This window comes from Callithrix jacchus, chromosome 5, assembly GCF_049354715.1.
Source record: "Callithrix jacchus isolate 240 chromosome 5, calJac240_pri, whole genome shotgun sequence".
NCBI lineage: Eukaryota > Metazoa > Chordata > Mammalia > Primates > Cebidae > Callithrix > Callithrix jacchus.
This window is the reverse complement of record NC_133506.1, coordinates 91,050,141-91,075,597: the sequence shown is the minus strand read 5'-3', so window position 1 is coordinate 91,075,597 and position 25,457 is coordinate 91,050,141. Positions and strand designations below refer to the sequence as shown.

The window sequence follows — 25,457 nt, the reverse complement described above, 5'->3', positions numbered from 1 at the left end:
GCTCTCGTGTTAAACAGAAACTGCAGCTGTTCTGAGGTTGGGCCAGCCCAACTGTGTTCACGCCTGAACTGCCAGCAGCCTTGGCCCAGCACCAACCTGAGACCATCCCTTGGAGGGACACCCCAAGCACCATCCCTAAATAAAACGTGACATTACCTCTTCCTAGAAACACAAAACATCAATGCACTGATACACTTTAGAGCAAGAATCAGAAAATAAATTTTAAAAATATATAATTTAATTCCACATTAAAGCCAAGCTATCATGGTGGGAAGAAGGTTTTAATCTGGTGGAGACACTGAGGGCTGAGTACACACACGAAGAGAGAGGGATTGAGATGAGAAGCAGCATCCAGGGAAAGCGAGGTCTCTACAGGCTGAGAGGATGGCCTGTGCCCTCTGAACTGTTCATTAACAGGTCACCAGTCCCAGTTCTTTGTTCAAATCCTCAAACTTGGAGGGGCAATGCTCCAGTGAGACAGCTACAGCACCCATGGAGGGGAAGTGCTTTGGGCTGCAGTAGACAGTCAAAGTAACTCATCCAGGCAGGATGAAGTAAACCTGGACTGAGGAGCCTGACACAGCATCGGAGCTCACACATGCCCCATGGGGACAGTCGCCCGATATACATAAACAGCGCATTCAGCACATGTGCAGAGGTAGGCAACTCCTGAGCCTGCTTCCTGCTGGGTTGGGGTGAACAATATACTTTAATGGCCAAAAAGACCCCCGCTCTCTGCATGAGACCCACATCCTCTCCTTACTGTGTGAAGATCCAGAAATAATGGATAATGGATGGGATACTTGATAACCTGGACAGGTGTCCCTTGTGCACTTTGAGCCTGCTTCCAATCTTGGGAAATACTGGTTCAATGAAGAGAAACAAGGGCTCCATTGTGAGAGCAGCAGGCAAGCTCCCCTTCTGCATCTGTACAGGACCCCCTCCTCTCCCTCAGAGCAGGCTCAGCTCAGCTCGCACACTGCTTTCCTGATAGTCAAAAGGTCAGACCCCAGCTATGCTGTCATGGCAGAGAAGTGACCTCAGCTCTAGGGTAGAGATGGTCAAGGAACACCCACAGAATGGGATTCTTTTTTCCTCACCTGAGCCAGAAAGATAACCAACCCTGCTGCCATTATCCTTGGCCCATTCAACATTCCTTTTCAACCTCAGCTTAAAACCCAAGCCTCCCTCCCCAGGTGCCAACACTGTCAGTGCTGGGCACTCAGTCGGGACAGGCTGGGCCACCACATCCAGGAGTTTGTTTCTGAATGGGGAAGATTTAGGCTGGAATTAAGACCGGGAGACAGGTGTGGTGGTGTGCACCTACAGTCCGAGCTACTGGGGAGGCTGAGGCGGGAGGATAACTTGAGCCCAGGAGTTTGACGCCAGCCTGGGCTCAAGATCCTAACTCAAAAAAATAACAACAAAACAAAACGAGATTGGGGAGGTGGATGCCAGCCCCGGTTTCCCCTTTGGCTTCATTTGAGGTCCCTGCTCTGTCTCTCCCCAGAAGGCTTCAAGGTTAACACACAACAACGCCCTGCCCCTTGATGACTGGCCTGGGCTTACAAAGGCACACAGACAGAATCAGAAGACACTCACTCAGCTTAACAAAGGGGCAGGGATCAGCAGTCAGCAGGATGCCTGGCCTATATTCCTCTCCCTTGGCTCTCTGAATTGTCTTTAGGGTGCGGTTTGCTGCCCAGTGACAATATACATTCCTTTATATCCTGGAATGTTGATTAGTCTCTTTTAGTTTCTGGCATACAGTTCTACAGTAGTTCTAGCATTTATATCACTTCAGAACTTGCTAGTAACCTAAGGGTGGGAGAAGCAGCACCATAACAGGACGTGCCCAATCTCCCAGCGGCTTCTCTACAAGCACTACGTCCAGACCAGCTTTCCACAACCTGGCCTGGCAAGACCTGCCTGATGTTCCTCCAGGTAAGGAGCCTCCTCAGTGCTGAGGACAGTGGATCTCACTTTGGGAGGCGGAGGCAGGAGGATTGCCTGAAGCCAGGAATTGGAGAGCAGCCTGGGGAACATAGTGAGAACCCATCTATATGGGAAGAAAAAAAAAAGAGCCTCCTCAGGAGCTGTGAGAGGGGCACAAGGAGGTGGCCATTCCCCAGCCAAGTGCCAGGAAAAACCCGCGAGAACAAGCCCTGGAGCACAGATTCCAGGCAGCACAGACCAGCTGAGAGGAGAGGTGTTATGTTTGTTTTCTGTTAGGGGTGGGAAAAGGGAGGTTTTGACCATAAAATTCCTTTGTTAAAGTCCATCCGGGACCTCAGGGGAAAAAAATAAAAACAAAATAAAAGCTGTGTTGTTACTTAATATGTTTCAAAAGGAAATGGGACATGCTGCACGTTGTGAATGTGGTGGGAGGTTAAGGGAGCAGGGGGAAACCTTCTGTGTTTATTTATTTTTATTTTTATTTTTGAGACAGAGTTTCACTCTTGTTACCCAGACTGGAGTGCAATGGCACGATCCCGGCTCACCACAACCTCCGCCTCCTGGGTTCAGGCAATTCTCCTGCCTCAGCCTCCTGAGTAGGTGGGATTACAGGCATGCACCACCATGCCCAGCTAATTTTTTGTATTTTTTTTTTTTTAGTAGAGATGGGGTTTCACCATGTTGACCAGGATGGTCTTGATCTCTTGACCTTGTGATCCACCCACCTCGGCCTCCCAAAGTGCTGAGATTACAGGCTTGAGCCATCGCGCCTGGCCCTTCTGTGTTTAATATGTGGCATCTGTAACCACTCAGGCCTCCAGACTGACGTGCCCTGGGGAGAGGACATGGTTAATCATGGGGTGATCCCCCAGCACGGCCGCTGATGCTGAAAGACAAGGCTGGAGGTCTGGGCTGTACATCATTTCTGAGCCCAAAGGGGATTCTCATCATATGCACCCGAGCACAGATACTAAATCTCCCTCACCCTGTGCCCAAGCCAGTATCCTACCCTTTCAGCTAAAAGAAACAGTCACAGAAAATCATCTTAGATTCCTTAGGAAAATAAATATTTCCATGGAGGTCAAACTAAAGTACAGGGGCTAGAGAAGGGGTGGGAAGCCCTGGGGCACACACGGCACACACTTTAGACGAGCACAGTAGCTCCTGCCAGCTGTGGCATCAGTGCCCTTACCATGTCCTTGCATGAGACACTCGCCCGCTCGAGACTGCACAAGTTGCCCCTTTCTTGAAGCTGATGCACTGTGTCTCCGTGTTAGCTAGGAGCTCCCAACAGGCCCCAAGGACTTGGGATGATGGGAGCTGGAGGCTCTTGCCAAAGCCAAGCCTAAATCCCTGTTTCTATTTTACCAGCAGGGAAGAAATGAGAGTCAAGTTGAGAAAATGCCCAGTTAAGACAGTCAGTCACAGGACAGCTGTATCCTCAGGACCAGCCTGTCATCAATGAGAATAAGTGCGAGCCCCAGGCTACTGCTGCTGGAGAGGCAAATGAAAACGCTTGCCTTTCAGCGCCGTCGGAAGGCCCGGGATATTCTCCAGGCATTGGGTTCCTCATAGCGGTTGTACAAGGGTTCCAGACGCTGCTGCTTCTTCTGTTTGCTTAGCTTAGTTGGGTCAGAGACCTTGAAGAAGGCCAGGGCAAACTCCACAAGCCACCGCAGGTCGATGGTGGTAACCTCACGCATGTATTCCTTGGTGGTCAGCACCAGCTCATGGTATACGACCCTATGGGGGGACAGAAATAGAACTCAAGCCTCTGGATGCAGGTCCCGCTCTACAGTCAACCTGATCCCTAGCAGGCCTCAGCTGAGCTTACATTTTATCCTCTTACCTCTCACGCCTGACCCCTACAAGACTGCAGACTGTTTATGATAGCCACACCCTGATACTGAAGCACCCGCACACCTCTAAACACAAGAAAGGTCTCAGGAGAATGTGTTCTAGTCCTGGCTCTGGCTCTAACTAGTTAAGTGACGTGGAGCCAGTCACATCCTTTCTCTAATCTGCTTCTTGCTCCATGGGGTGGTTTATTAGAATGTTTCCACAGAATTCTAGGGCCCTGAAGAGTGGTTTCACACACTGCCACAAGGGATGGGGAAGGCCAAAGAGGCAAGACGCTGCATTTCTAACCCTTCTCCTGTGATAACATGGTGGTTTTGAATCAGTTTCATATTAGGGTTCTAGAGAAAGAGTCCTTTTTTTTAAAAAAATATTACTTTAAAGCTACACCTCTAGGTAGTTTTTTAAACCACAGATTTTTTTTCAACTCTCACCCCTGTGATTTTCATTCTGGCATAGTGTTTGATACATTGTGCCTAACTCAGGTTTCTGCTGCTGAAGAAATGCAAGCAATGTTATAACAGGAAGTACTAGGAGTAGGGAAGATGCAGTCGCAAAATGCCAGATTTACAGGTTTTCTGTCCCTAGACCCTGCGATCCATCCACCTACCATTCTGGCTGTCTGTTGAAGAGGGCACTGGAAGGATGGATGTAGACCACCTGCTGGTTGATCAGCGTCTGGGTAACCTCCTGCGGGTCTTTCTTGGCGGCATTACAGAAGAACCCACTGCAGATGGCCTTCTGTACTCGGACTGTGGACTTGCCACAGGAAACAACATCCAGCTTGTGTCTATCAAGATAGGACAAAAGATGTGACCCCACTCTGCTTTCAGAGGTTTTATTTTCCACAATGGCAGTGCCCAACACCCCCACCTTGGGGTACCCAGAGTAGTCACCAGGACCTTCCTTCCAGCCCTAAGTGTCCTACAGAGGCAGCTCTACACAGTGGGCAGACGGAGGCACTCAGAGGCAGACACTTTGTTTAGACAGGAATTCAATTCCAGAGTGGTAATGTTCCAGAGGCTTGTAAACAAAGAGCATTTCTTCAACAACTGACAAATAATCTTCCTCTTAGGAACTTTCTGAGGTAATTCTCAGCCATACCCTGGCTTGGGCAGAAGGAATATAACAAAGATGGAAAAGCTGGAGGAAGAGGGTTATGTGAGGAGCAAGAGAAAAGGTGCCTATAGCTTTATAGGTACATACAGGATGAACAGACATGATACTCAAGGTGGTTCAACTCAAACATGGGGAGTCATCAGATTCCGGCTTACCTGTCCATTATGCCTAACATCTGCTTGCGAATGTCCTGGGCCCGGCGCAGGGAACGAGCCTGGATAAAGTTCTCATAGCACCATGGGTTGGAGAACTTGTTATTCTTCCAGGAGTTGTACACAGCTAGCAGGGTGAGGTGGTCCCCTTCGGTCTGGTGGAATTTGGCCTTCTTCTGATCTGCAAGGGCTTGTTTATCCTGCCAAGCAGTGGGACAGAGGATCACTTCCGACTCAACAGCTACTAACTGAACATGGAGCAATTCTAGGGAGCCCTACAAGGCCCTATCAAAAGTGTCCACATCAGGCCAGGCATGATGGCTCAGGCCTGTAATCCTAGAATTTTGGGAGGCTGAGGCAAGAGGATCATGTGAGGCCAGGAGTTTGAGACTAGCCTGGCCAACATGGTGCAACCCCATCTCTACTAAAAATACAAAAATTAGCAGGGCATGGTGGTGCACGCCTGTAATCCCAGCTGCTCCGGAGGTTGAGGCAGGAAAATTGCTTGAACCCGGAAGGCGGAGACTGCAAGACTGTGCCACTGCACTCCAGCCTGGGGACAGAGTGAGACTCCAGCTCAAAAAAAAAAAAAAATTTCCACATCAGCATTGGAATGGCAACAGGCCAACTACCCCTTCACAGCACCCCATCTAAACCCGGATGTGAACTTCCTACCTTGGGCCTATAGAAGACGTTCTGCACAGACAGCATGGATACAACGGTCAGCATTTCCTCACTGCAGCCCAGATGCACAGACATGATGAGCATTTTGCATAGCATTGGCTCCAGAGGAAACTCTGCCATCTAGAGGGAGAAAGAAAAACGACAACTACTTCCCTGTGGAAGACACTTTTGGATTCACCATAGCAAGACCTTGGTCAGAAAGGGTAACAACACAGATTTTCCCAAAGCATAATGATGCCGTGGGATGCCTTTCTCTATCAGAAGAATGCTGTTGCTTATTCTTTTCCCAAATAAAATCCAATGGGATGTATGTGACCAAGCACATAACTACTGTGAGGGCAGGTGAGAATTTTGCAGATGCCTTTTCTAAGTAAAGCTAGACTCACTAATATATCCTGAGGCAAAATTAACTGTGAACACCTTTTTTCTATAAAGACAAAACAGTTTAAAGTGATAGTGGAGAAATTCAGGTTAAAAACAAGCATTGATAATTCTACTCAAAACTTATCCACGGTCTCAACTCTTGATTTTGTACAGACCAAAGGATGTGGAAGGCTGACCAGGGAATCTTCCCAAAAGCACAGAAAGTTAAGTCTATCCCCTACCCGGCGGCCCAAGCGAGTGAGCAGGCCCTCATCGTCCAGGGCCCCCAGTGTATACAGCTGCTCCATGGCAGTGATCAAAGTTTCCATTGGTGGGGCATCCATGAAATCAAAGGACAGCAGGTCATTGGTACCCATGGCCTAGAACAGAAAGGAAGAAGGCAGGTGATAAGAGGGTCAGTCTAGCCAGTGTTAGCACGTGGGGAAGCTATTTGTTACTTTATTTCCCATTTCTTCAGTTGCAAATAGGAAGCCACCAGTGAGATCGGTGTAACTTCCAGGGCTGGGCCACATAAAACTCAGACTACTATAATAGAAAGCACATACCTGAGACAGAGTCTCACTCTGTCACCCATGCTGGAGTACAGTGGCCCAATCTCAGCTCAACGCAGCCCCCCGAGTTCAAGTATTTCTCCTGCCTCAGCATCCCGACTAGCTGGGATAACAGGCGCCTGACATCATGTCCAGCTAATTTTCATATTTTCAGTAGTGATAGGGTTTTATCATGTTGGCTGGGCTGGTCTTGGCCGGGCACTGTGGCTCATGTCTGTAATCCCAGCACTTTGGGAGGCTGGGGGGGCGGGGCAGATCACGAGGTCAGGAGTTCGAGACCAGCCTGACCAATATGGTGACACCCCATGTCTACTAAACATACAAAAATTAGCCAGGTATGGTGGCACATGCCTGTAGTCCCAGCTACTTGGGAGGATGAGGCAGGAGAATTGCTTGAACCCAGGAGGCAGAGGTTGCAGTAAGCCGAGATTCCACCATTGCACTCCAGCCTGGCAACAGAGCAAGCCTCCTTCTTGAAAAAAAGAAAAAGAAAAAAGAACTGAAAGCAGACTCAGCATTATTGATAATAGCCAAAAGGTAGAAACAATCCAAATGTTTCTGCTGATGAATGGATAAACAAAATGTGGTATATACATACAACAGAATACTAGTCACCCTTAGAAAGGAATGAAAGAAACAAACCTTGAAAACAACATGAATAAATCTGGAAAACATTATTCTAAGTGAAACAAGCCAGATACAAAAGAATACTGTATGATTCCACTTAAATGAAGTTATCTAGAATAGACAAATTCACAGAGGTAGAAAGTAGAGTAGTAGTTACCAAGGGATAGAGAGAGGGGGTAAAGGGGAGCTACTGTTTAAGGAGTACAGAGTTTCTGTTTGGGACAATGAAAAAGTTCTGGAAATGGATGTTGGTGATGGTTGCACAACATCGTGAATGTATTTAATGCCACTGAATTGTACACTTTAAAAAGGTTACAATCATAAATTTTGTTATGCATTTTACAATAATAATAACAAAATAGTCTACCAGCTTGTCCTGTCTCTTGCATACCTCATTTCTACTATACATCTATGAGGGACCTTGTACCATGCTAGGTGGGAGGGATATAAAGATGGCCAAGATATGGCCTCTGCTTTCAGAGAGTTCACACTGAGTGAGAACTATGTTCACAAAACCACAACACAGTGCAATCTACATGCCTGGCATGTAGCAGGTGTTTAATACATTTATTAGCTAATTTGATGAATAAAAGAAACGACTGAATGATGATGATTCAAGTGTGTATAAAGTGTGATGTGGTAGGACCTAAGCTTTCTATTCCTTTCTCATAAAGTGATGTTGACCATAAACACAGCAGGTGTTCAATACATGTTTATTGTGTGAATAGTAACTACGAGGAATTATGTTAGCAATCATCAAGCTAGGCACTGTGCCAAGTATCTTCACCTACATTATCTCACTTATCTTTCCTACAAATACTTTTTTTTTTTTGAGAGAGAGTTTCACTCTTGTTGCCCAGGCTGGAGTAGAGTGGCATGGTCTCAGCTCACCACAACCTCCGCCTCCTGGATTCAAGCGATTCTCCTGCCTCAGCCTCCCAAGTAGTTGGGATTATAAGCATGCACCACTAAGTCCATCTAATGTTGTATTTTTAGTAGAGATGGGGTTTCTTCATGTTGCTCAGGGTGGTCTCAAAGTCCCAACCTCAGGTGATCTGCCTATCTTGGCTGTAACCAGCCTCCCAAAGGGCTGGTTACAGGCGTGAGCCACTGCACCCAGCCTCCAACAAATAATATTAACAGCCCCCTTTTCAGAGGAGAACACAGAGCAGAGGGCAAAGTAAATAAATTTGCCCAAAGTCACGCAGTTTGGAGCTGAAGTCTGAGCCACAGATGCCTCTCTGTTGGCGCTCCAGAGACTGGAGCAGGTTTCTTTTTTCTTTCTGAAGCTCTGTATTAGCCTATCTTACAGGGAATAAATAATAAACGACAATAGAGCACTCTGCACCAGAAAGTGCCAGGGCTCCAGGGTAGCATCAGTGTCAGGGGAAATGCCATCAGCTGGGAAATTACTCATACAGCTCCTCCTGCCAAAAGAGAATGAAGTCCTCACTGGGGACTGAGAGAGGAAGAACCATGATTCAGAATGAAAACCAAGCCCCTGAGAGCCAGTCTGAAATCTGTGCTGACAGTTCCCTTGCAAAGTTTTGGAAGAGGGAGTTTTTTCTCTGTTCTAAAGGAACAGAATTGGATCTGAACACTAAAGTGGTTGAGGTTAAGTGTGTTTGTCCACAGTTTGGCATTGATTATATTTTTCTAATTTCCTTTTAGAAAATGCTCCTAACTACAACCTTTTACAACCTAATATCCTGCTAGTTGTTATGGTAAGAAAAAATGTATGTTCACAGCAGACATGCCAACTTAGCCCCAGACCTGCCCTGAGAGGCGGTTATCACAGCAATTTGCATTTCACTCAAAGGGACTGGTTCCGTGAGGTTACTAAAGTATTTAACAAGCTTCATAAAACTGAGATTCATTTACAAAGGCCAGGATTGGACTCTTCCACCAACCCATTCTAACCAGTGATTTCTACCTTGAGTGACAGCACCGTGCTTGCTAAGTTGGTTCTCTGGATTTCCAGCACGTTGGTGGTGAGCATTTCATCTCAGTAGGCACGTTCTGTATATAGTCTGTAACACTTCCCTGGGCCTGTTCTCCTAGCTCTGCCAGCTCGTTGCTTTGCCTGAGCCTAGAGGCATATAAAAGCAACATATCTGTTAAATGCTGCTTAACAGCTTTACCCAGAATCTCTGTTAAAAGGGGGATAATTAGCAACTGGCAAAATCAGAAATGGGGTTGATTTCCCTTCCTTTGGGACCATTTCCAAGACTCCAATGCTCTTATCTTTCCCTCTCCATACTCAGCACTTCAGGGAAGTTTGTTCAAGGGAGGCAATATAAGCAGGGTTATATAATGAAAGAAATATTATACGGATCTCAGACATGTATTTTCAAAATAGTATGGCACAATATAAAAGAGAAAGCAGCTGGGTGCAGTGGCTCACTCCTGTAATCTCAACACTTTGGGAAGCCAAGGCGGACAGATCATGAGGTCAGGAGTTCAAGACCAGCCTGACCAACACGGTGAAACCCTGTCTCTACTAAAAATACAAAAATCAGCCAGGCATGGTGGCATGTGCTTGTAATCCCAACTACTCAGGAGGCTGAGGCAGGAGAATAATTTGAACCCAGAAGGCAGAGGTTGCAGTGAGCCAAGATTGCACCACTGCACTCTAAGCGAGAATCCGTCTCAAAAAAAAAAAAAAAAAAAAAAAAAGAGAGAAAGCATAAAACAAGATGACAGAACACATCCCCACAGTTATGACCAAAAATGTAAGTGAAATAAATAAATTATGTCAATCATACAAATGATGTTACAGTCATTTTAAAAATTATGTTTGCAGGCCAGGAGTGGTGACTCATACCTATAATCTCAGCACTTTGGGAGGCCAAGGCGGGAGATCACCTGAGCCCAGGACCAGCCAGGGCAACATGCTGAAACTCCATCTCTACAAAAAATACAAAAATTAGCTTAGTGTGGTGGCTCATGCCTGTAGTCCCAGCTATTCAGGAGGCTCAGATGGGAGGACCACCTGAGCCTGGGGGGGTTGAGGCTGGCTGCAGTGAGCTGTGATCATGCCTGGCAACAACAGAGACTGACCCTGACTCTAAAAAAATAAAAAATAAAAATAAAAATCATGTTTGCAATGTTAAGTAACAGAAGAAAATGTTCACTCACATTAAATGCAAAATGCAAGTTACAAAACAATATAATGTTAATTTTGTAAAAAGTCTTTATATATCAACTACTAGAAGGAAATGACTAAGGGAAAAAAACCTAAAATGTGAACAGTGGCCAACTCTGATAGATTTGCAGATGAGGTCTATTTTCTTTAGACTTTACCAAATATTGAACACGTATTATTCCAGTAGGAAAATTAAATACTCAAACAAAACAAAACAAAACCGACTACTTATTTGACTACTAAAATTGTAACCATGAAAGAAATAAACATAAAAAAAGACTGGAAAAAAAACAGCAAAATGACAACAGTGGACACAGTAGGATGATGGGTAATTAAATTTTTTTTCTTCTATCTTTCAAAAATAATGTACTTCTGTACTGGGAGAAGAAAACGCTGGATTAAAAAAAATTTTTTTTAAATGTAGTTTAGCTATAGGTTGCTAGGAAACAATGAATAGCAATCTGAAGAGGGCCATTTTCCGACAAAACCATCTGTTGTTACAAACAGTACCAGGATTTACAAATTACTATGCCAGCTCCAAACCAAAGGATGGAGTGTGAAGGACAACTAAGCACACAGATCCAGGCAGCAATCATGCACAGTGGCTGGACTCCACAGCATTCTATAGATGCCTCTCTCCAGATCAGGAAAGGCATGCGTAACTGATTTTTTTGATGGCCACCACCCTGACAAGTGGTATACAGCACACAAGCTGGAGTCAGGTTACCCAGGTTCAAATCTTGGCTCTAAGCTCTGTGATGTTAGGCAAGTGACCTAACCCCTCTGTGGCTCAGGCTCCTCATCTGTGAAAATATGTACCACACAGGATCAATGCGAGAATGCACTGAGTCAATGCGCGTATCTAGGACAGTACCTGGTACTTGGTAAGTACCCCGTAAGTGGTAGCTATGATTATTACTTAAGTTTCGAAATAAAAATAGCCTTATGGCTTTTACAAATTATGAAAGTAATACATACCCTTTGTGAAAGACTACATGAAAGTATAAAAGAAGCCAAGCGCGGTGGCTCACGCCTGTAATCCCAGCACTTTGGGAGGCCGAGGCGGGCAGATCACCTGAGGTTCAGAGTTTGAAACCAGCCTGACCAATATGGTGAAACCCCGTCTTAAATAAATAAATAAAAAGTATAAAAGAAAATGCACTTCACCTAGCAGCACCACCCAGAAATCATCTTGGCTAACATTTAGACTACATGCTTTCAATCTTGGGCACACCTCACTCACACACACACTGCAGAAATGCACACCATCTTTTTCTTTTTTCTGAGAAGTCTAAGGTTGAAACAACATCTATTTTTAAACAAAAATTGAATTATACCATTCATGCTGTTTTGTAGGCTCACTTTTTCAAATAAAATATTACAGTTACATGCTTATGTCATTAAAGATAGATACATGCCACCATGTTAATGCCACCAATGTTCTATGGCAGGACGATACCATAATTTATTAAACTATTTCCCTTTTGGAATATATTTAGAATTTTTTCCAGGTTTCCCCTGATATAAACAATGCTTCAATGAACATCCTTTTCCATTACCTTTGGACATGTATTTAATAATTTCTAACTTTGAGATAGATTCCTAGAAGCAGAACAGTTAGGTTAAAGAGATGAACCTTTAAATTTTGGATATACTGTTGCCAAACTTCTCTCAGAAAAGTGATCGGGTAATTCATTTTTAAATGTAATTTCCTGCCTAAGCAGGAAATTATTTTAGAGACAGGGCCTTGCTCTGTCGCCCCAGCTGGAGTGCAGTGGTGCTATCCTAGCTCCCTGCAGCCTCGGACTCCTGGGCTCAAGTGATCCTCCCACCTTAGACTCTTAACCAGCTGGGACTGCAGTCACATGCCACCATGCCAGGCTAATTTGTTTTTATTTTTTTGTGGTGGCAGGATCTTGCTATGTTTCCCAGGCTAGTCTAGAACTCTTGGGTTCAAGCAATCCTCCCATTTCAGCATTTCAAAGTGCTGGGATTATGGGTGTGAGCCACGGTGTTGTCTGGCCTCATGGGGGCATTTTAATGGTGAAATACTATTCTAAAGATTAAAAACTTCAAGGATCAGTCAGACTTGGAGGTAAAAAAAGATCAAAAACAAAGAACAAAAACCCTTCCCTTGTGCCATTATAGTACCCAGTATCATAAAAGTTAATTTTTGGCCGGGCGCAGTGGCACATGTTATCCCAGCACTTTGGGAGGCCGAGGCGGGTGGATCATGAGGTCAAGAGATCGAGACCATCCTGGTCAACATGGTGAAACCCCATCTCTATTAAAAATACAAAAAATTAGCTGGGCATGGTAGCGCATGCCTGTAATCCCACCTACTCAGGAGGCTGAGGCAGGAGAATTGCCTGAACCCAGGAACCGAAGGTTGCGGTGAGCCAAGATCGTGCCATTGCACTCCAGCCTGGGTAACAAGAGTGAAACTCCGTCTCAAAAAAAAAAAAAAAAGTTCATCTTTGAAAACAACAAAGTTTGAAATATATAACCATAAAAAATTTCAGAAAGGCCCTAACCAGGATTATTAGGAAAACTGTTGATACAAGCTGCCATACCTGAGAAATAGGCGTCACCACAAGCTGGTCAATCCCTGTCTTGGAATTATAAACTTTCTGCTTCATGAATCCTGGGTCCACCATGTAGTAGATCAATAGTCAGCAATGTCTCTGCGATATTGGTGGCAATCACAACCTGCAGGCAAGAGAGGCAAAGCTGCAGTGAGCTGCCTAGCTCAGCCCTGAGGTATGAAATGGTTCTTCTGAACACATCTTCCCAAAGGAATATGTGACTATTTCCCTCTGTGGATGGTCAAAATGACACTTAATCCCAGCTCAGTCTCCAACGGGCAGCAGGGAGGTACCTTGAGCTGAAGGGTTAAGTTGGAAAAGGGATGGTACCTGAGAGGTACGGGAAAAAGCTAAGGCCAATCAAAGCCAATTTCATTTGGTACAAATAGCTACTGTATATCTCATTTTCTAGATCCAATGTTGATTATTACAACAAGAGGGAGACTGCTTTTTTTAACTGATCATAAAATGAACCATGAGATGACACAGGAATTTCACAGTCTGTGTGTGTGTGTAGCCGTCTATGTGATCTGGAGGATTATTAGTCTCAGCTTGACACTGTCACTGTTCTTCCACCCAGAGGTTCAGCTAATAAAACACAATTGCTCGGAAAAATCATCACTAGGAGGCACTGGAATAACACGCATCATGCCAGCATCTTAGTGGCCCTGAAAGGCTTCTACCTGCTACAGAACTACAGAAGCACTGCTTAGAAAGAACTCCAACTCACCGGGTGCAGTGGCACACGCCTATAATCCCAGCACTTTGGGAGGCCGAGACGGGTTGATCACAAAGTCAAGAGATCGAGACCATCCTGGTCAACATGGTGAAACCCCGTCTCTACTAAAAATACAAAAATTAGCTGGGGATGGTGGTACATGCCTGTAGTCCCAGTTACTCGGGAGGCTGAGGCAGGAGAATTGTTTGAACCCAGGAAACAGAGGTTGTGGTGAGCTGAGATCGCGCCATTGCACTCCAGCCTGGGTAACAAGAGCGAAACTCAGTCTCAAAAAAAAAAAAAAGAACTCCAACTATTAGTAACAAAATAGGGAGAAAGTCACCATCTTTCCACTCAAGCCTGATTGTCCTCCCATGTTTCCCTCCTCAGCACCATCTTTGATCCAGCTGCCCAAGCCAGAAACCTGAGTCATGCCTGACTTCCCTCACCCTTCTCCCCTTTACCTGCTAATACCCACCAAGTCTCGTCCATTTTAACTTGTTTTTGAGATGGAGTTTTGCTATTGTTGCCCAGGGTGAAGTACAATGGCATGATCTCGGCTCACTGCAACCTCTGCCTCCCAGGTTCAAGCAATTCTCCTGCCTCAGACTCCCCAGTAGCTGGGTCTACAAGCATATGCCACCATGCCCAGCTAATTTTTGTAATTTTAGTAGAGACAGAGTTTCACTATGTTGGCCAGGCCAGTCTTGAACTCCTGACCTTGTGATCCGCCTGCCTCAGCCTCTGAAAGTACTGAGATTACAGGTGTGAGCCACTGCACCGGCCAAGTCCATCTGCCTTATACTCTTAGGAATATGCCTAAGAGAAATGAAAACATATGTCCACACAAAAACTTGGTTTTCTGAGACAGGGTCTGGTTTGCTCTGTATCCCTAGCTGGAGCACAGTGGTATAACCACGGCTCACAGCACCTTCACCCTCCTGGGCTCAAGTGATCCTCCCACCTCAGCCTCTTGAGTATAAGCACATGCCACCATGCCTGGTTAATTTTTTATTTTTTGTAGAGATAGGGGTCTTAACCATATTGCCCAGGCTGGTCTTAAACTTCTGGGCTCAAGGGATCATCCCACCTTGGCTTCTAAAAATGCTGGGAATGGCTGGGTGTGGTGGTTCACACCTATGATCCTAGCACTTTAGGAGGCAGAAGCAGGTGGATTACCTGAGGTCATGAGTTCGAGACCAGCCAGGCCAACATGGCAAAACCCCCTCTCTACTTAAAAAAAAAAAAAAAAAAAAAAATCAGCCAGGCATTGTGGCACATGCCTGTAATCCCAGCTACTCAGGAGGCTGAGGCAAGAAGAATCACTTGAATCCGGGAGACAGAGGTTGCAGTGAGCTGAGATTGCACCACTGCAAGACTCTGTTTCAAAAAAAAAAAAAAAAAATTCTGGTATCACAGGCATGAGTCACTGCAACTGGTTCACACAAAAAATTGTAAATAAATGTTCACAGCAGCACTGTTCATGATAGCCCCAAAGTGGAAACAACTCCCATGTCTATCTCTTTCTTTCTTTTTTTTGAGATAGTTTTGTTTGTTGCCCAGGCTGGAGTGAGTGCAATCTCAGCTCACTGCAACCTCTGCCTCCTGGATTCAGGGTATTCTCCTGCCTCAGCCTCCCACACAGCTGGGATTATAGGCGTCCATCACCACATCTGGCTAATTTTTGTATTTTCAGTAGAGACAGGGTTTCACCATGTTGGCCAGGCTGGTCTTGAACTCCTGACCTCAGGTGATCCACCTGCCTCAGCCTCTCTTACTGCTGAAATTACAGGCATGAGCCACTGAGCCCAGCTCCAACGTCCATCAACTGATAAATGGATAAACAAAATGTTTTGTGCCCATACAACAGAAGAGTATTGAGCAATAAAAAGAAATGAAGTATTGATACCTACTACAATGTTGATAAACTCTAAGTCTGGAAAACTCACTGGAAATAAGCCAGCCACAAATATATGCTTTCATTTGTATGAAATGTCTAGAATAGGCAAATCTACAGAGACAGAAAGTATAGATCAGTGGTTTCCAATGGCTGAGCAGAGGAGTAAATGGGGGTAGGAGGTGACTGCTAAAGGGTACAGGATTTCTTTTTAGGGAGATAAAATTGTTCTAAACACAACTGTGGTGCTGGCTGCACAGTTCTGTGAATACAGTTAGCCCTCTGCATCTGCTGCCTCCCCATCTGTGGATTCAACCAATAGCAGATTAAAAATATCTGGGGAAAAGAAATACAATAAAAAATAATACAAATTAAAAATACAGTAAAACAGCTACTTATATAGCATTTACACCGTATGAGGTATTATAGGTAATCTAGAGATGGTTTAAAGCATCATACAGGAAGATGTGCATAGGTTACATGCAACTGCTACAGCATTTTATATAAGAGACTCGAGCATAATTGGATTTTGGTATCCTTGGGGGTCCTGGAACCAACCCCCACATACTATGGAGTAACTGTATACTAAAAGCCGTTGAATTGTACACTTTAAAAGGGTAAATTCCAATCTGGGCAATGGAGCGAAACCGTGTTTCTACAAAAAAAATACAAAAATTAGCCAGGAATAGTGGCACATGCCTGTAGTCCCACATGCTTAGGAGGCTGAGGCAGGAGGATCACTTGAGCCTTAGAGGCAAAGGTTGCAGTGAGCCAAGATCATACCTCTGTACTCCAGACTAGGTGACAGAGATCTCGTCTCAAAAAAAAAAAAAAAAAAAAAGCTGGAGGTGGGGGAGTTAATTGAAAGGTATGTAAATTATATCTCAATAAAGCTGTTATTAAAAATATACCTACATCCATCTGTCTTCTTTCCTGTTGTCTCATACACACAGTCATATACTTGGTTCCAGCCACCGGAACTATACCATTCTCTGAACTGGCCCCACTTCCTTGCCTCCAGGCCATCACAGACAGTTCTGTGCCCTCAGAAAGCTTGTCCCCTTGCCTTTTGTGAGCTCTCCAGGACTAGCTTAGATCCTTATTTCCCCTAAGAAGACAGGATCGGGTGCTCCCACCTGGGTATCCACCACACATGAGTGGCCTTTTCACAGTACATGCTGAAAGTCTGTTGACTGGGGACGCCCCACAGCAGATAGAGGCTTGTTCTCATAATGCGTCTCCCATATGTAGCCCAAAGTCTGGTAGATGCTCAAAAAATATTTGTCAAATGAAGGAGATGAGGAATAAGAGCAGAGGTCACATACTAGACCCTCATTCCTAAACAAATTGGTTGGACCAGTCTCTGAAACCTAACAAACAAGACTTGCATACACCCTAAGCAATCCCTACTATGACAAGCTGCACAGAACACACGATCAGGGTACATGGGAGCTTCCTTTTGCCTGTATTACCTTTCTGTTGCCTGGTGGAGCTGGGTCAAAGATTCGGGTCTGCATCTCACTGGGAAGAGCAGAGTACACTGGGAGGATAATTAACTCCGGAACATCAGGTCCCAGGGATTTCATTCTTTCATACAGGATCTCGCAAGCAGTATCAATCTCTTCCTGACCAGTCAGGAAGACCAGGATATTACCTACGAGGAGAATAAAGCATTAATTTACCTTCTAACTGTGTGTGTTCCACACAAAGGCTATGGTGATATTAATAAAACTTCAAATAACAGAAAATATACATTCATATTCTGACCAGTAAGTAAACAGTAGAAGTTTGTTTATATGACAATATGACATTTTAACCACCACCAATTGTATTTTGTGTGTGTATGATGGAGTCTCCCTGTGTCACTCAGGCTGGAACGCAGTGGTGCGATCTTGGCTCATTGCAACTTCCACCTCCTGAGTTCAAGTGATTCTCCTTCCTCAGCCTCCAGAGTAGCTGAGACTATAGGCACCTGCCATCATATCTGGCTAATTTTTGTATTTTAAGTAGAGATGGGGTTGCACCATGTTGGGCAGGATGGTCTCAATCTCCTGACCTTGTGATCTACCTGCCTCGGCCTCCCAAAGTGCTTGGATTACAGGCGTGAGCCACTGCGCCTCGCTACCACCACCATTTCAGAATATAAATATGGTCATTAAAACATACAAGCCTGAGGCTTGCAGAGAGATGAATATTTAGAAGGTGTTTCTAAAAAGATTAGCAAAAAAAAAAAAGAAAAAATCATATGAGGACTCTTGGCCTAAGAGGAAAAATATTTCTTTTTTTTTACCTGGTGGCTCTGTTAAATAGATCTGCATAACAGTAATCAGGCTGACATCCAGATAATCTGTCTCAGGTTCCTTTGTGTACAGTATTTCCACTGGATATGTTCGACCTGGGATGGCGAAAATGGGAGCTTCATAGAAGTATTGAGAAAACTTCACTGCATCCAACGTGGCTGAGGTGACAATCAGCTTCATGTCCTGCCATTTCTGAACTGTCTAAATAGAAATATAATGTGGCTTACTGAAAAGGACTACCCAAAAAGACAGGTACTCAAATCCAACTCCCAGAATTTGGTTTCCAACAGGTAGAAGGGTCATTAAAGACCATCTAGTTACCTTTTTCAACAATCCAAAGAGCACATCAGTGTCAACTGTCCTCTCATGCACCTCGTCCAACATGATGATTGCATACTGAGTGAGGTCAGGGTCAATCAAGCACTCCCTAAGCAACATTCCATCTGTCATGTACTTGATGACTGTTTCAGGGCTAGTGCAGTCCTCAAATCGAATGGTGTAGCTCACCTAAAGCAGAAAGGAAGGGGAAAACCTAGGATACAAATGTCTCCTTTTCCCAATCACCAGGCAACATTTCAGCGCAGTCACTGTTACTCATAATCTCAAGAATTTGATCAAGATGTACAGTAATTTCCTCATAGTAAGGTATGGCTTAGACCATACCCTGAACAGACTGATTATGACAATGGGAACTCTCTCTTCCTCAGGAGAAACCTGAGAAAAGGCAGTATTATTCATTATTTCCATTTGATAGGTTAGGCGATCTGGGCCTTTGCTTCTGGTATTTTTAGAGTGACTTCACTATCTACTTACCTCTGGGCCTAAGCAACAACCAAACCCTTTTGGCCACTGACATTGCTGCCATTCTTCTGGGCTGGGTACACCCAATCTTGCCCCTGGAAGTGTAGCCTGCCTCCGCCAGGTACTGGGTGATCTGTGTTGTCTTTCCAGATCCTGTCTCACCAATAACTATCAGGATCTGATTGTCATGGACGGCCTAAAGCAACAGAATATAAATATGGTCATTAAAATTTGCCACATGCTACTTTGGAATAAAATAATGAATGACTATATACTATATTCTAAAAGGGGGACATACACATATGGTTAAAGAAGTCAGCAATAAATTTAGAAAACATAAAAAGTGTTCCTTCCCACTGTAACTCCCAAATTTCTAGTATCTTTCCTCAAAAGTTATTTCTTATTTCTATATTGTTTGTAACAGCCAAGGATTACAATCAACTATATTTCTATGGATACAGGACTAGCTAAATAAACCAGAGCTGATCCAAATAACAAGGCACATAAAAAAAGCTTTTGTTTTTTTTCTTTTTGAGATGAAGTCTCATTCTGTCACCCAGGCTGGAGTGCAGTGGCATGATCTCAGCTCACTATGACCTCCACCTCTCGAGTTCAAGCAATTCTCCTGCCTCAGCCTCCCAAGTAGCTGGGATTGCAGGTGCCCACCAGTATGCCTGGCTAATTTTTGTATTTTTAGTAGAGATGGGGTTCTACCATGTTGGACAGGCTGGTCTCAAACTCCTGACCTCAGGTGATCTGCCTGCCTCGGCCTCCCAAAGTGCTGGGATTACAGGGGTGAACCACCACGCCTGGCCTGGCAATAATTTTTTTAAAAAAGGCCAGGTGCCATGGCTCATGCCTGTAATCCTAGCTCTTTGGGAGGCTGAGGAAGGAGAACTGCGTAAGTCCAGGAGTTCAAGACTAGCCTGGACAATGTAGTGAGACCTCATCTCTACAAAATACAAAAAACTAGCTGAGCATGACGGTACACACCTTGCAGTCCCAGCTACTTGGGAGGCTGAGGTGGGAAGATCATCTGAGCCCAGGAGATAGAGGTTGCACTGAGCTGAGATCACGCCACTGTATTCTAGCATGCACAAAGCAAAATGCTGTCACACACACACACACACACACACACCCCCCACACATCTCTGAGATATATCATTAAGTGGAAAAAGCAAGATGTAAGACAGTGTATATAATATCACTGCCAACTATAAACACATAAAGTACGAATATAAAATATGTGTGCCTTTATCTGTACTTGCTTGTATACATAAAAGATACTGTTGAAAGGATTCACTGGAAACTAGTAAACCTGATTACCTCAAGGAAGGCTCAGTGGTCTTAAAATGTGAATTCCAGAATGTGAACTACTGAAGCATGGCCCTTGCCCAGATGAGTTTTATTGGCTGAGTATCCTCATTTTTTTTCTTTTTTTTTTTTTTGAGACGGAGTTTTGCTCTTGCTGCCCAGGCTGGAGTGCAATGGTGTGATGTTGGCTCACCGCAACCTCCACCTCCCGGGTTCAAGCAATTCTCCTACCTCACCCTCCCAAGTAGCTGGGATTACAGGAATGCACCACCACACCTTGCTAATTTTTTTGTATTTTTAGTAGAGACAGGGTTTCTTCCTGTTGGTCAGGCTGGTCTCCAACTCCTGACCTCTGGTGATCCGCCCGCCTTGGCCTCCCAAAGTGCTGAGGTTATAGGCGTGAACCACCATGCCCTGCCTTCCTCATTTTTAATTACTGACCAGAGCTGTTGGTCTATGCAACACAATACTCTACCCACCTGGAACTGTTCTATGATCCCCAGGAAAAAGAAAATATATGGACATATACATATGTATGTGTGTCTGTACACAAACACATTTTTGATACAGAGTCTCACTCTGTCACCCAGAATGGAGGGCAGTGGTGTGACTGCAGTTCATTGCAGCCCTGACCTCTCAGGCTCAAGCAGTCCTCTTATTTCAGCCTCCTGAGTAGCTGGAACTACAGGCAAGGACCACCATACACAGGTAAATTTTTTATTTTTTGTAGAGACGAGGTCTCCCTCTGTTGCCCAGCCTAGTTTCAAACTCCCAGGCTCAAGTGATCCTCCTGCCTTGGCCTCCTGATGTGCTAGGATCACAGGTATGAGCTAACATCCCTGCCCCCATTATTTAAAAAAGTATTTAGAGGCCAGGCGCCGTGGCTCATGCCTATCTATAATCCCAGCACTTTGGGAGGCCGAGGCGGGTGGATCACGAGGTCAAAAGATCGAGACCATCCTGGTCAACAAGGTGAAACCCCGTCTCTACTAAAAATAAAAAAATTAGCTGGGCATGGTGGTGTGCGCCTGTAGTCCCAGCTACTCGGGAGACTGAGGCCGGAGAATTGCTTGAACCCAGAAGGCGGAGGTTGCGGTGAGCCGAGATCGTGCCATTGCACTCCAGTCTGGGTAACAACAGCGAAACTCCATCTCAAAAAAAAAAAAAAAAAAAGTATTTAGAAAGTTTTCTCCTTTGGCCAGGCACAGTGGCTCATGCCTGTAATCCTAGCACTTTGGGAGGCTGAGGTGGGTGGATCGCCTGAGGTCAGGAGTTCAAGACCAGCCTGGCCATCATGGTGAAAACCCACCTTAAAAAAAAAAAAATCGAGACGGAGTTTCGCTCTTGTTACCCAGGCTGGAGTGCAATGGTGTGATCTTGGCTCACATCCTGATCATGTTGACCAGGATGGTCTCGATCTCTTGACCTCGTGATCCACCCACCTCAGCTTCCCAAAGTGCTGGGATTACAGGCGTGAGCCATTGCGCCTGGCCCTTTTTTCTTATCCCTTTTGGAAGAGCCACTTCAAGTAGGCACATACTTGTCCCGCTAGTTTCAATTTTAAAATGTCATCCCTCTTTTAGAAAACAACCCTACTCCCCACCAATACATCATAAAAGGGCTTCTCACCTGGATCAACTGCTCCTTCAGTTTGCAGATGGGCAGGCTCTCCCTCTGCTCAATGATTGACATCTGGTTCTTTTTCCCATAAGAGGCTTTGTTGCCCCCAAAAGCATGTTTCTTCCACTCAGGAATATCATTGGGCATCATCCCAATACTTCTCATGTTGGCAGCAATCTGTCTCCTTCCGCTGTAAAGGAAAACAGGCAATTTAGGATTGTCCTCAAGCTACCTCAAGATGCACCAGAGGGCTGGGCACGGTGGCTCATACCTATAATCCCAGCACTTTGGGAGGCTGAGATGGGTGGATAACCTGAGGTTAGGAGTTTGAGACCAGCCTGGACAACATGGTAAAACCCTGTCTCTACTAAAAATACAAAATTAGCCGCACATGGTGGTGGGCACCTGTGATCCCAGCTACTCAGGAGGCTGAGGCAGGAGAATCACTAGAACCTACTAGGCAGAAGTTGTAGTAAGCCAAAAGCGCACCATTGCACTCCAGCCTGGGCGACAAGAGCAAGACTCTGTCTTAAAAAAAAAAAAAAAAAGCCGGGCGCGGTGGCTCACACATGTAATCCTAGCACTTTGGGAGGCTGAGGTGGGTGGAACACCTGAGGTCAGGAGTTCAAGACCAGCCTGGCCGGCATGGTGAAACCACATCTCAAAAAAAAAAGGCTGGGCACGGCAGCTCACGCCTATAATCCCAGCACTTTGGGAGGCCGAGGCGGGTGGATCACAAGGTCAAGAGATCGAGACCATCCTGTTCAACAAGGTGAAACCCTGTCTCTACTAAAAATACAAAAATTAGCTGGGCATGGTGATACGTGCCTGTAGTCCTAGCTACTTGGGAGGTTGAGGCAGGAGAATTGCTTGAACCCAGAAGGCGGAAGGTGCGGTGAGCTGAGATCACACCATTGCACTCCAGTCTGGGTAACAACAGGGAAACTCCATCTCAAAAAAAAAAAAAAAGGACGCACCAGGGAAAAATAAAATGGCAGGTAAGCACTACATATGCAGCACTTCAATTCAGTGATCCGTGATCCAAAGTTCTCAAATAAACAAATTAATGTGAAGAAAAGAATATAGAAGGGGCAGCAGGGAGTGGGAAAGAGACTGTAACAAGTGGTGCTACACACCTGTGATGTCAGAAGAAAGGTTAGTTGAGAGAAGTGAAGACCTGATTGTTGGACACTGGAATTCTTTTATGAGGCAGAGTCTGTCAGATTGTCACCAGTTTAACAAAGTAGTTATCTTGCTCTCAACGTCTCTGAATGTTGTCCATGCAAGTATTCCAGGAAAAGATACAAAACGGGACACTGCCATTTTACATTTTTATTGTCTCAGAACATTTATAAAATTGTAATTTCACATAAACCAACTGTTTGCTCATAAACATATTTTTTGCTGACAAGGACTCTCCTATGATAATCAAAAACACTAACTCTAATAGTACTAAGATAAAAGCAAGAAACAAATATTACACTTCTTATATCCTGCTTTCATTTCTTTACAATTCTGTTAGGACTTTCCACATAATCACACTGAAACAAATGTAGTCATGCAATAAAAATTTTAAGAACTTAACAAAAATGGTAAGATATTCAATGACATCCATTTTAAGGGTGGTGAAATTATCAATTGGCCTAAGTCATTATGCTACTGACCAAAAAATGTTAGCCAATGTCATCTAGCCTGCTTAAACCTAGATCTAAGTTTTCCTTGCCCCAACTTTCAAAATCGTATATAATAAAATGCATTTTGTAGATTTTATAGTGTTCATTATTTTTGTCTTTAAACAAATTTCACTATGTGAAATCATTTTAATGTTCCCAAATTAGTCCAAGAAAAGGCTGAAGTTTTTTCAGTTATTTCCTATCACATAATTACTTAAAGAAAAAATCTTATTTAAAGGAAAAGAGGCAAAGACATCAAACTACAAACAAGTCACTTAAAAAAGGATATGGTATTATTAAAAAAGAGGAGGGGCCCGGTGCGGTGGCTCACGCCTCTAATCCCAGCAGTTTGGGAGGCCAAGGCGGGTGGATCACGAGGTCAAGAGATCGAGACCATCCTGGTCAACATGGTGAAACCCCATCTCTACTAAAAATACAAAAAATTAGCTGGGCTTGGTGGCGCGTGCCTGTAATGCCAGGTACTCAGGAGGCTGAGGCGGGAGAATTGCCTGAACCCAGGAGGCAGAGGTTGCAGTGAGCCGAGATTGTGCCACTGCACTCCAGGCTGGGTAACAAGAGCAAAACTCCGTCTCAAAAAAAAAAAAAAAAAAAAGAGGAGGATATGAGGATATCCTTATCTGTATAAATCCCCTCTATCATATCTGAATGAAATGTAAAACTTAAAATATTTTCAAACTGATATATTAGAAACATCAGAAAGAAGACTTCGTTTCTTCCAGCTACCAGGCTCAAAACATTAGTCATCTTGGAAAACTATGTTTTTTGTTTGTTTGTTTGAGACGGAGTCTCACTCTGTAGCCAGGCTGGAGTGCAGTGGTGCAATCTCAGCTCACTGCAACCTCTGCCTCCCGGGTTCAAGTGATTCTCCTGCCTCAGCCCCTAGAATAGCTGGAACTATACAGTCACATGCCACCATGCCCAGCTAATTTTTATATTTTTAGTAGAGATGGCGTTTCACCATGTTGGCCAGGATGGTCTTGATCTCTTGACCTCATGATCTGCCCGTCTTGGCCTCCCAAAGTGCTGGGATTACAGGCGTAAGCCACTGCGCCCCCAGAAAACTTAGCTTTCAACTCCAATACTGTGTTGTTGCCAAAATCTGCAGGCACTGTGGCCTCAGGGGCTCGCGTCTTCATCTCTGTTTTTTAATTCCTCTAGCTGTACCCTAATCCGAGTCCTCATTTTAAAAAACAAAAACAAAACAAAACAACCAAAAAAAAACCCAACTCTTCTCTTTTCCTACATTCTTCCTTTTGTATATAAGCAAGAAATTATCCTAATCAAGGCTAATGATAAACATAATAACTACTATTAAGTAAATGTCTACTATGAGCCAGATGTCCTACAAGGTTTCAGGTTCTCACAATACTCTATGACAGATACAACTGCCCCCATTTTACAGATGTTTCCCCATGAAGCTCAGAAAAGTTAAGTACTCTGCCCAGGCTCACACAGATATTAAGTAGAAAATCAGAACTCAAATCCTATTGTATTTGACTCTGAATTTTGTCCACTGCTATTCTTCTCTGACTAGAAAAGTAACACACATCTGAGGCAGAAGTAGTTAAAGTATCTTTACTCTTCTCAAGCCTATGAAAGTGCCCTGAACTCCTCTTCACCACCACCTTCGCTAATTATCATCATCTGTTTTAATAGTATCATTCTTTTATATTTTACTGTAGACATTTAACATTTTATATTATTAATTAGATATTGTATTAACTAGTAAGAATTCTTGACAACACTGACAACATTTCTACAGGTAAAGAAGACTGAGTTGTAAGCCCCTAATCTACAAGCAAACTTCTAAAATACAGCCCACATGTAAGCCAAGAATATCCTTTACAGTTATATCTGAGGATAGGAAATGTATGCTGGTCTCTCTTTATGACTTCAATCTCTTTATGATTGGAAAAGGATACTGCCTAGTAGTTCTCAAAAAGCAACTTACTGGTATAGGGGTAGTCAAACTAAAACATCAAAGTCAAATGCAGCCATTGTTTTTAAAAATAAAGTTTTATTGGAATACAGTCACACCCATTTGTTTATGCAT

General features: G+C 44.3%; 1 protein-coding gene across 1 annotated transcript; it reads right to left on the bottom strand.

Annotated features, from left to right (window-relative positions):
- Positions 1-216: 216 nt before the first annotated feature.
- Positions 217-24,540, bottom strand: LOC100408274 (ATP-dependent RNA helicase DHX8-like). Its single transcript, XM_078375418.1, is given in 15 exon segments — positions 217-3,699; positions 4,424-4,603; positions 5,088-5,284; positions 5,760-5,888; positions 6,374-6,511; positions 9,264-9,419; positions 13,049-13,139; positions 13,141-13,184; positions 17,148-17,329; positions 17,966-18,176; positions 18,297-18,482; positions 18,789-18,813; positions 18,815-18,972; positions 21,720-21,900; positions 24,467-24,540. Coding segments are annotated over 15 exon segments (2,172 nt in total). The 3' UTR covers positions 217-3,479.
- Positions 24,541-25,457: the final 917 nt, after the last annotated feature.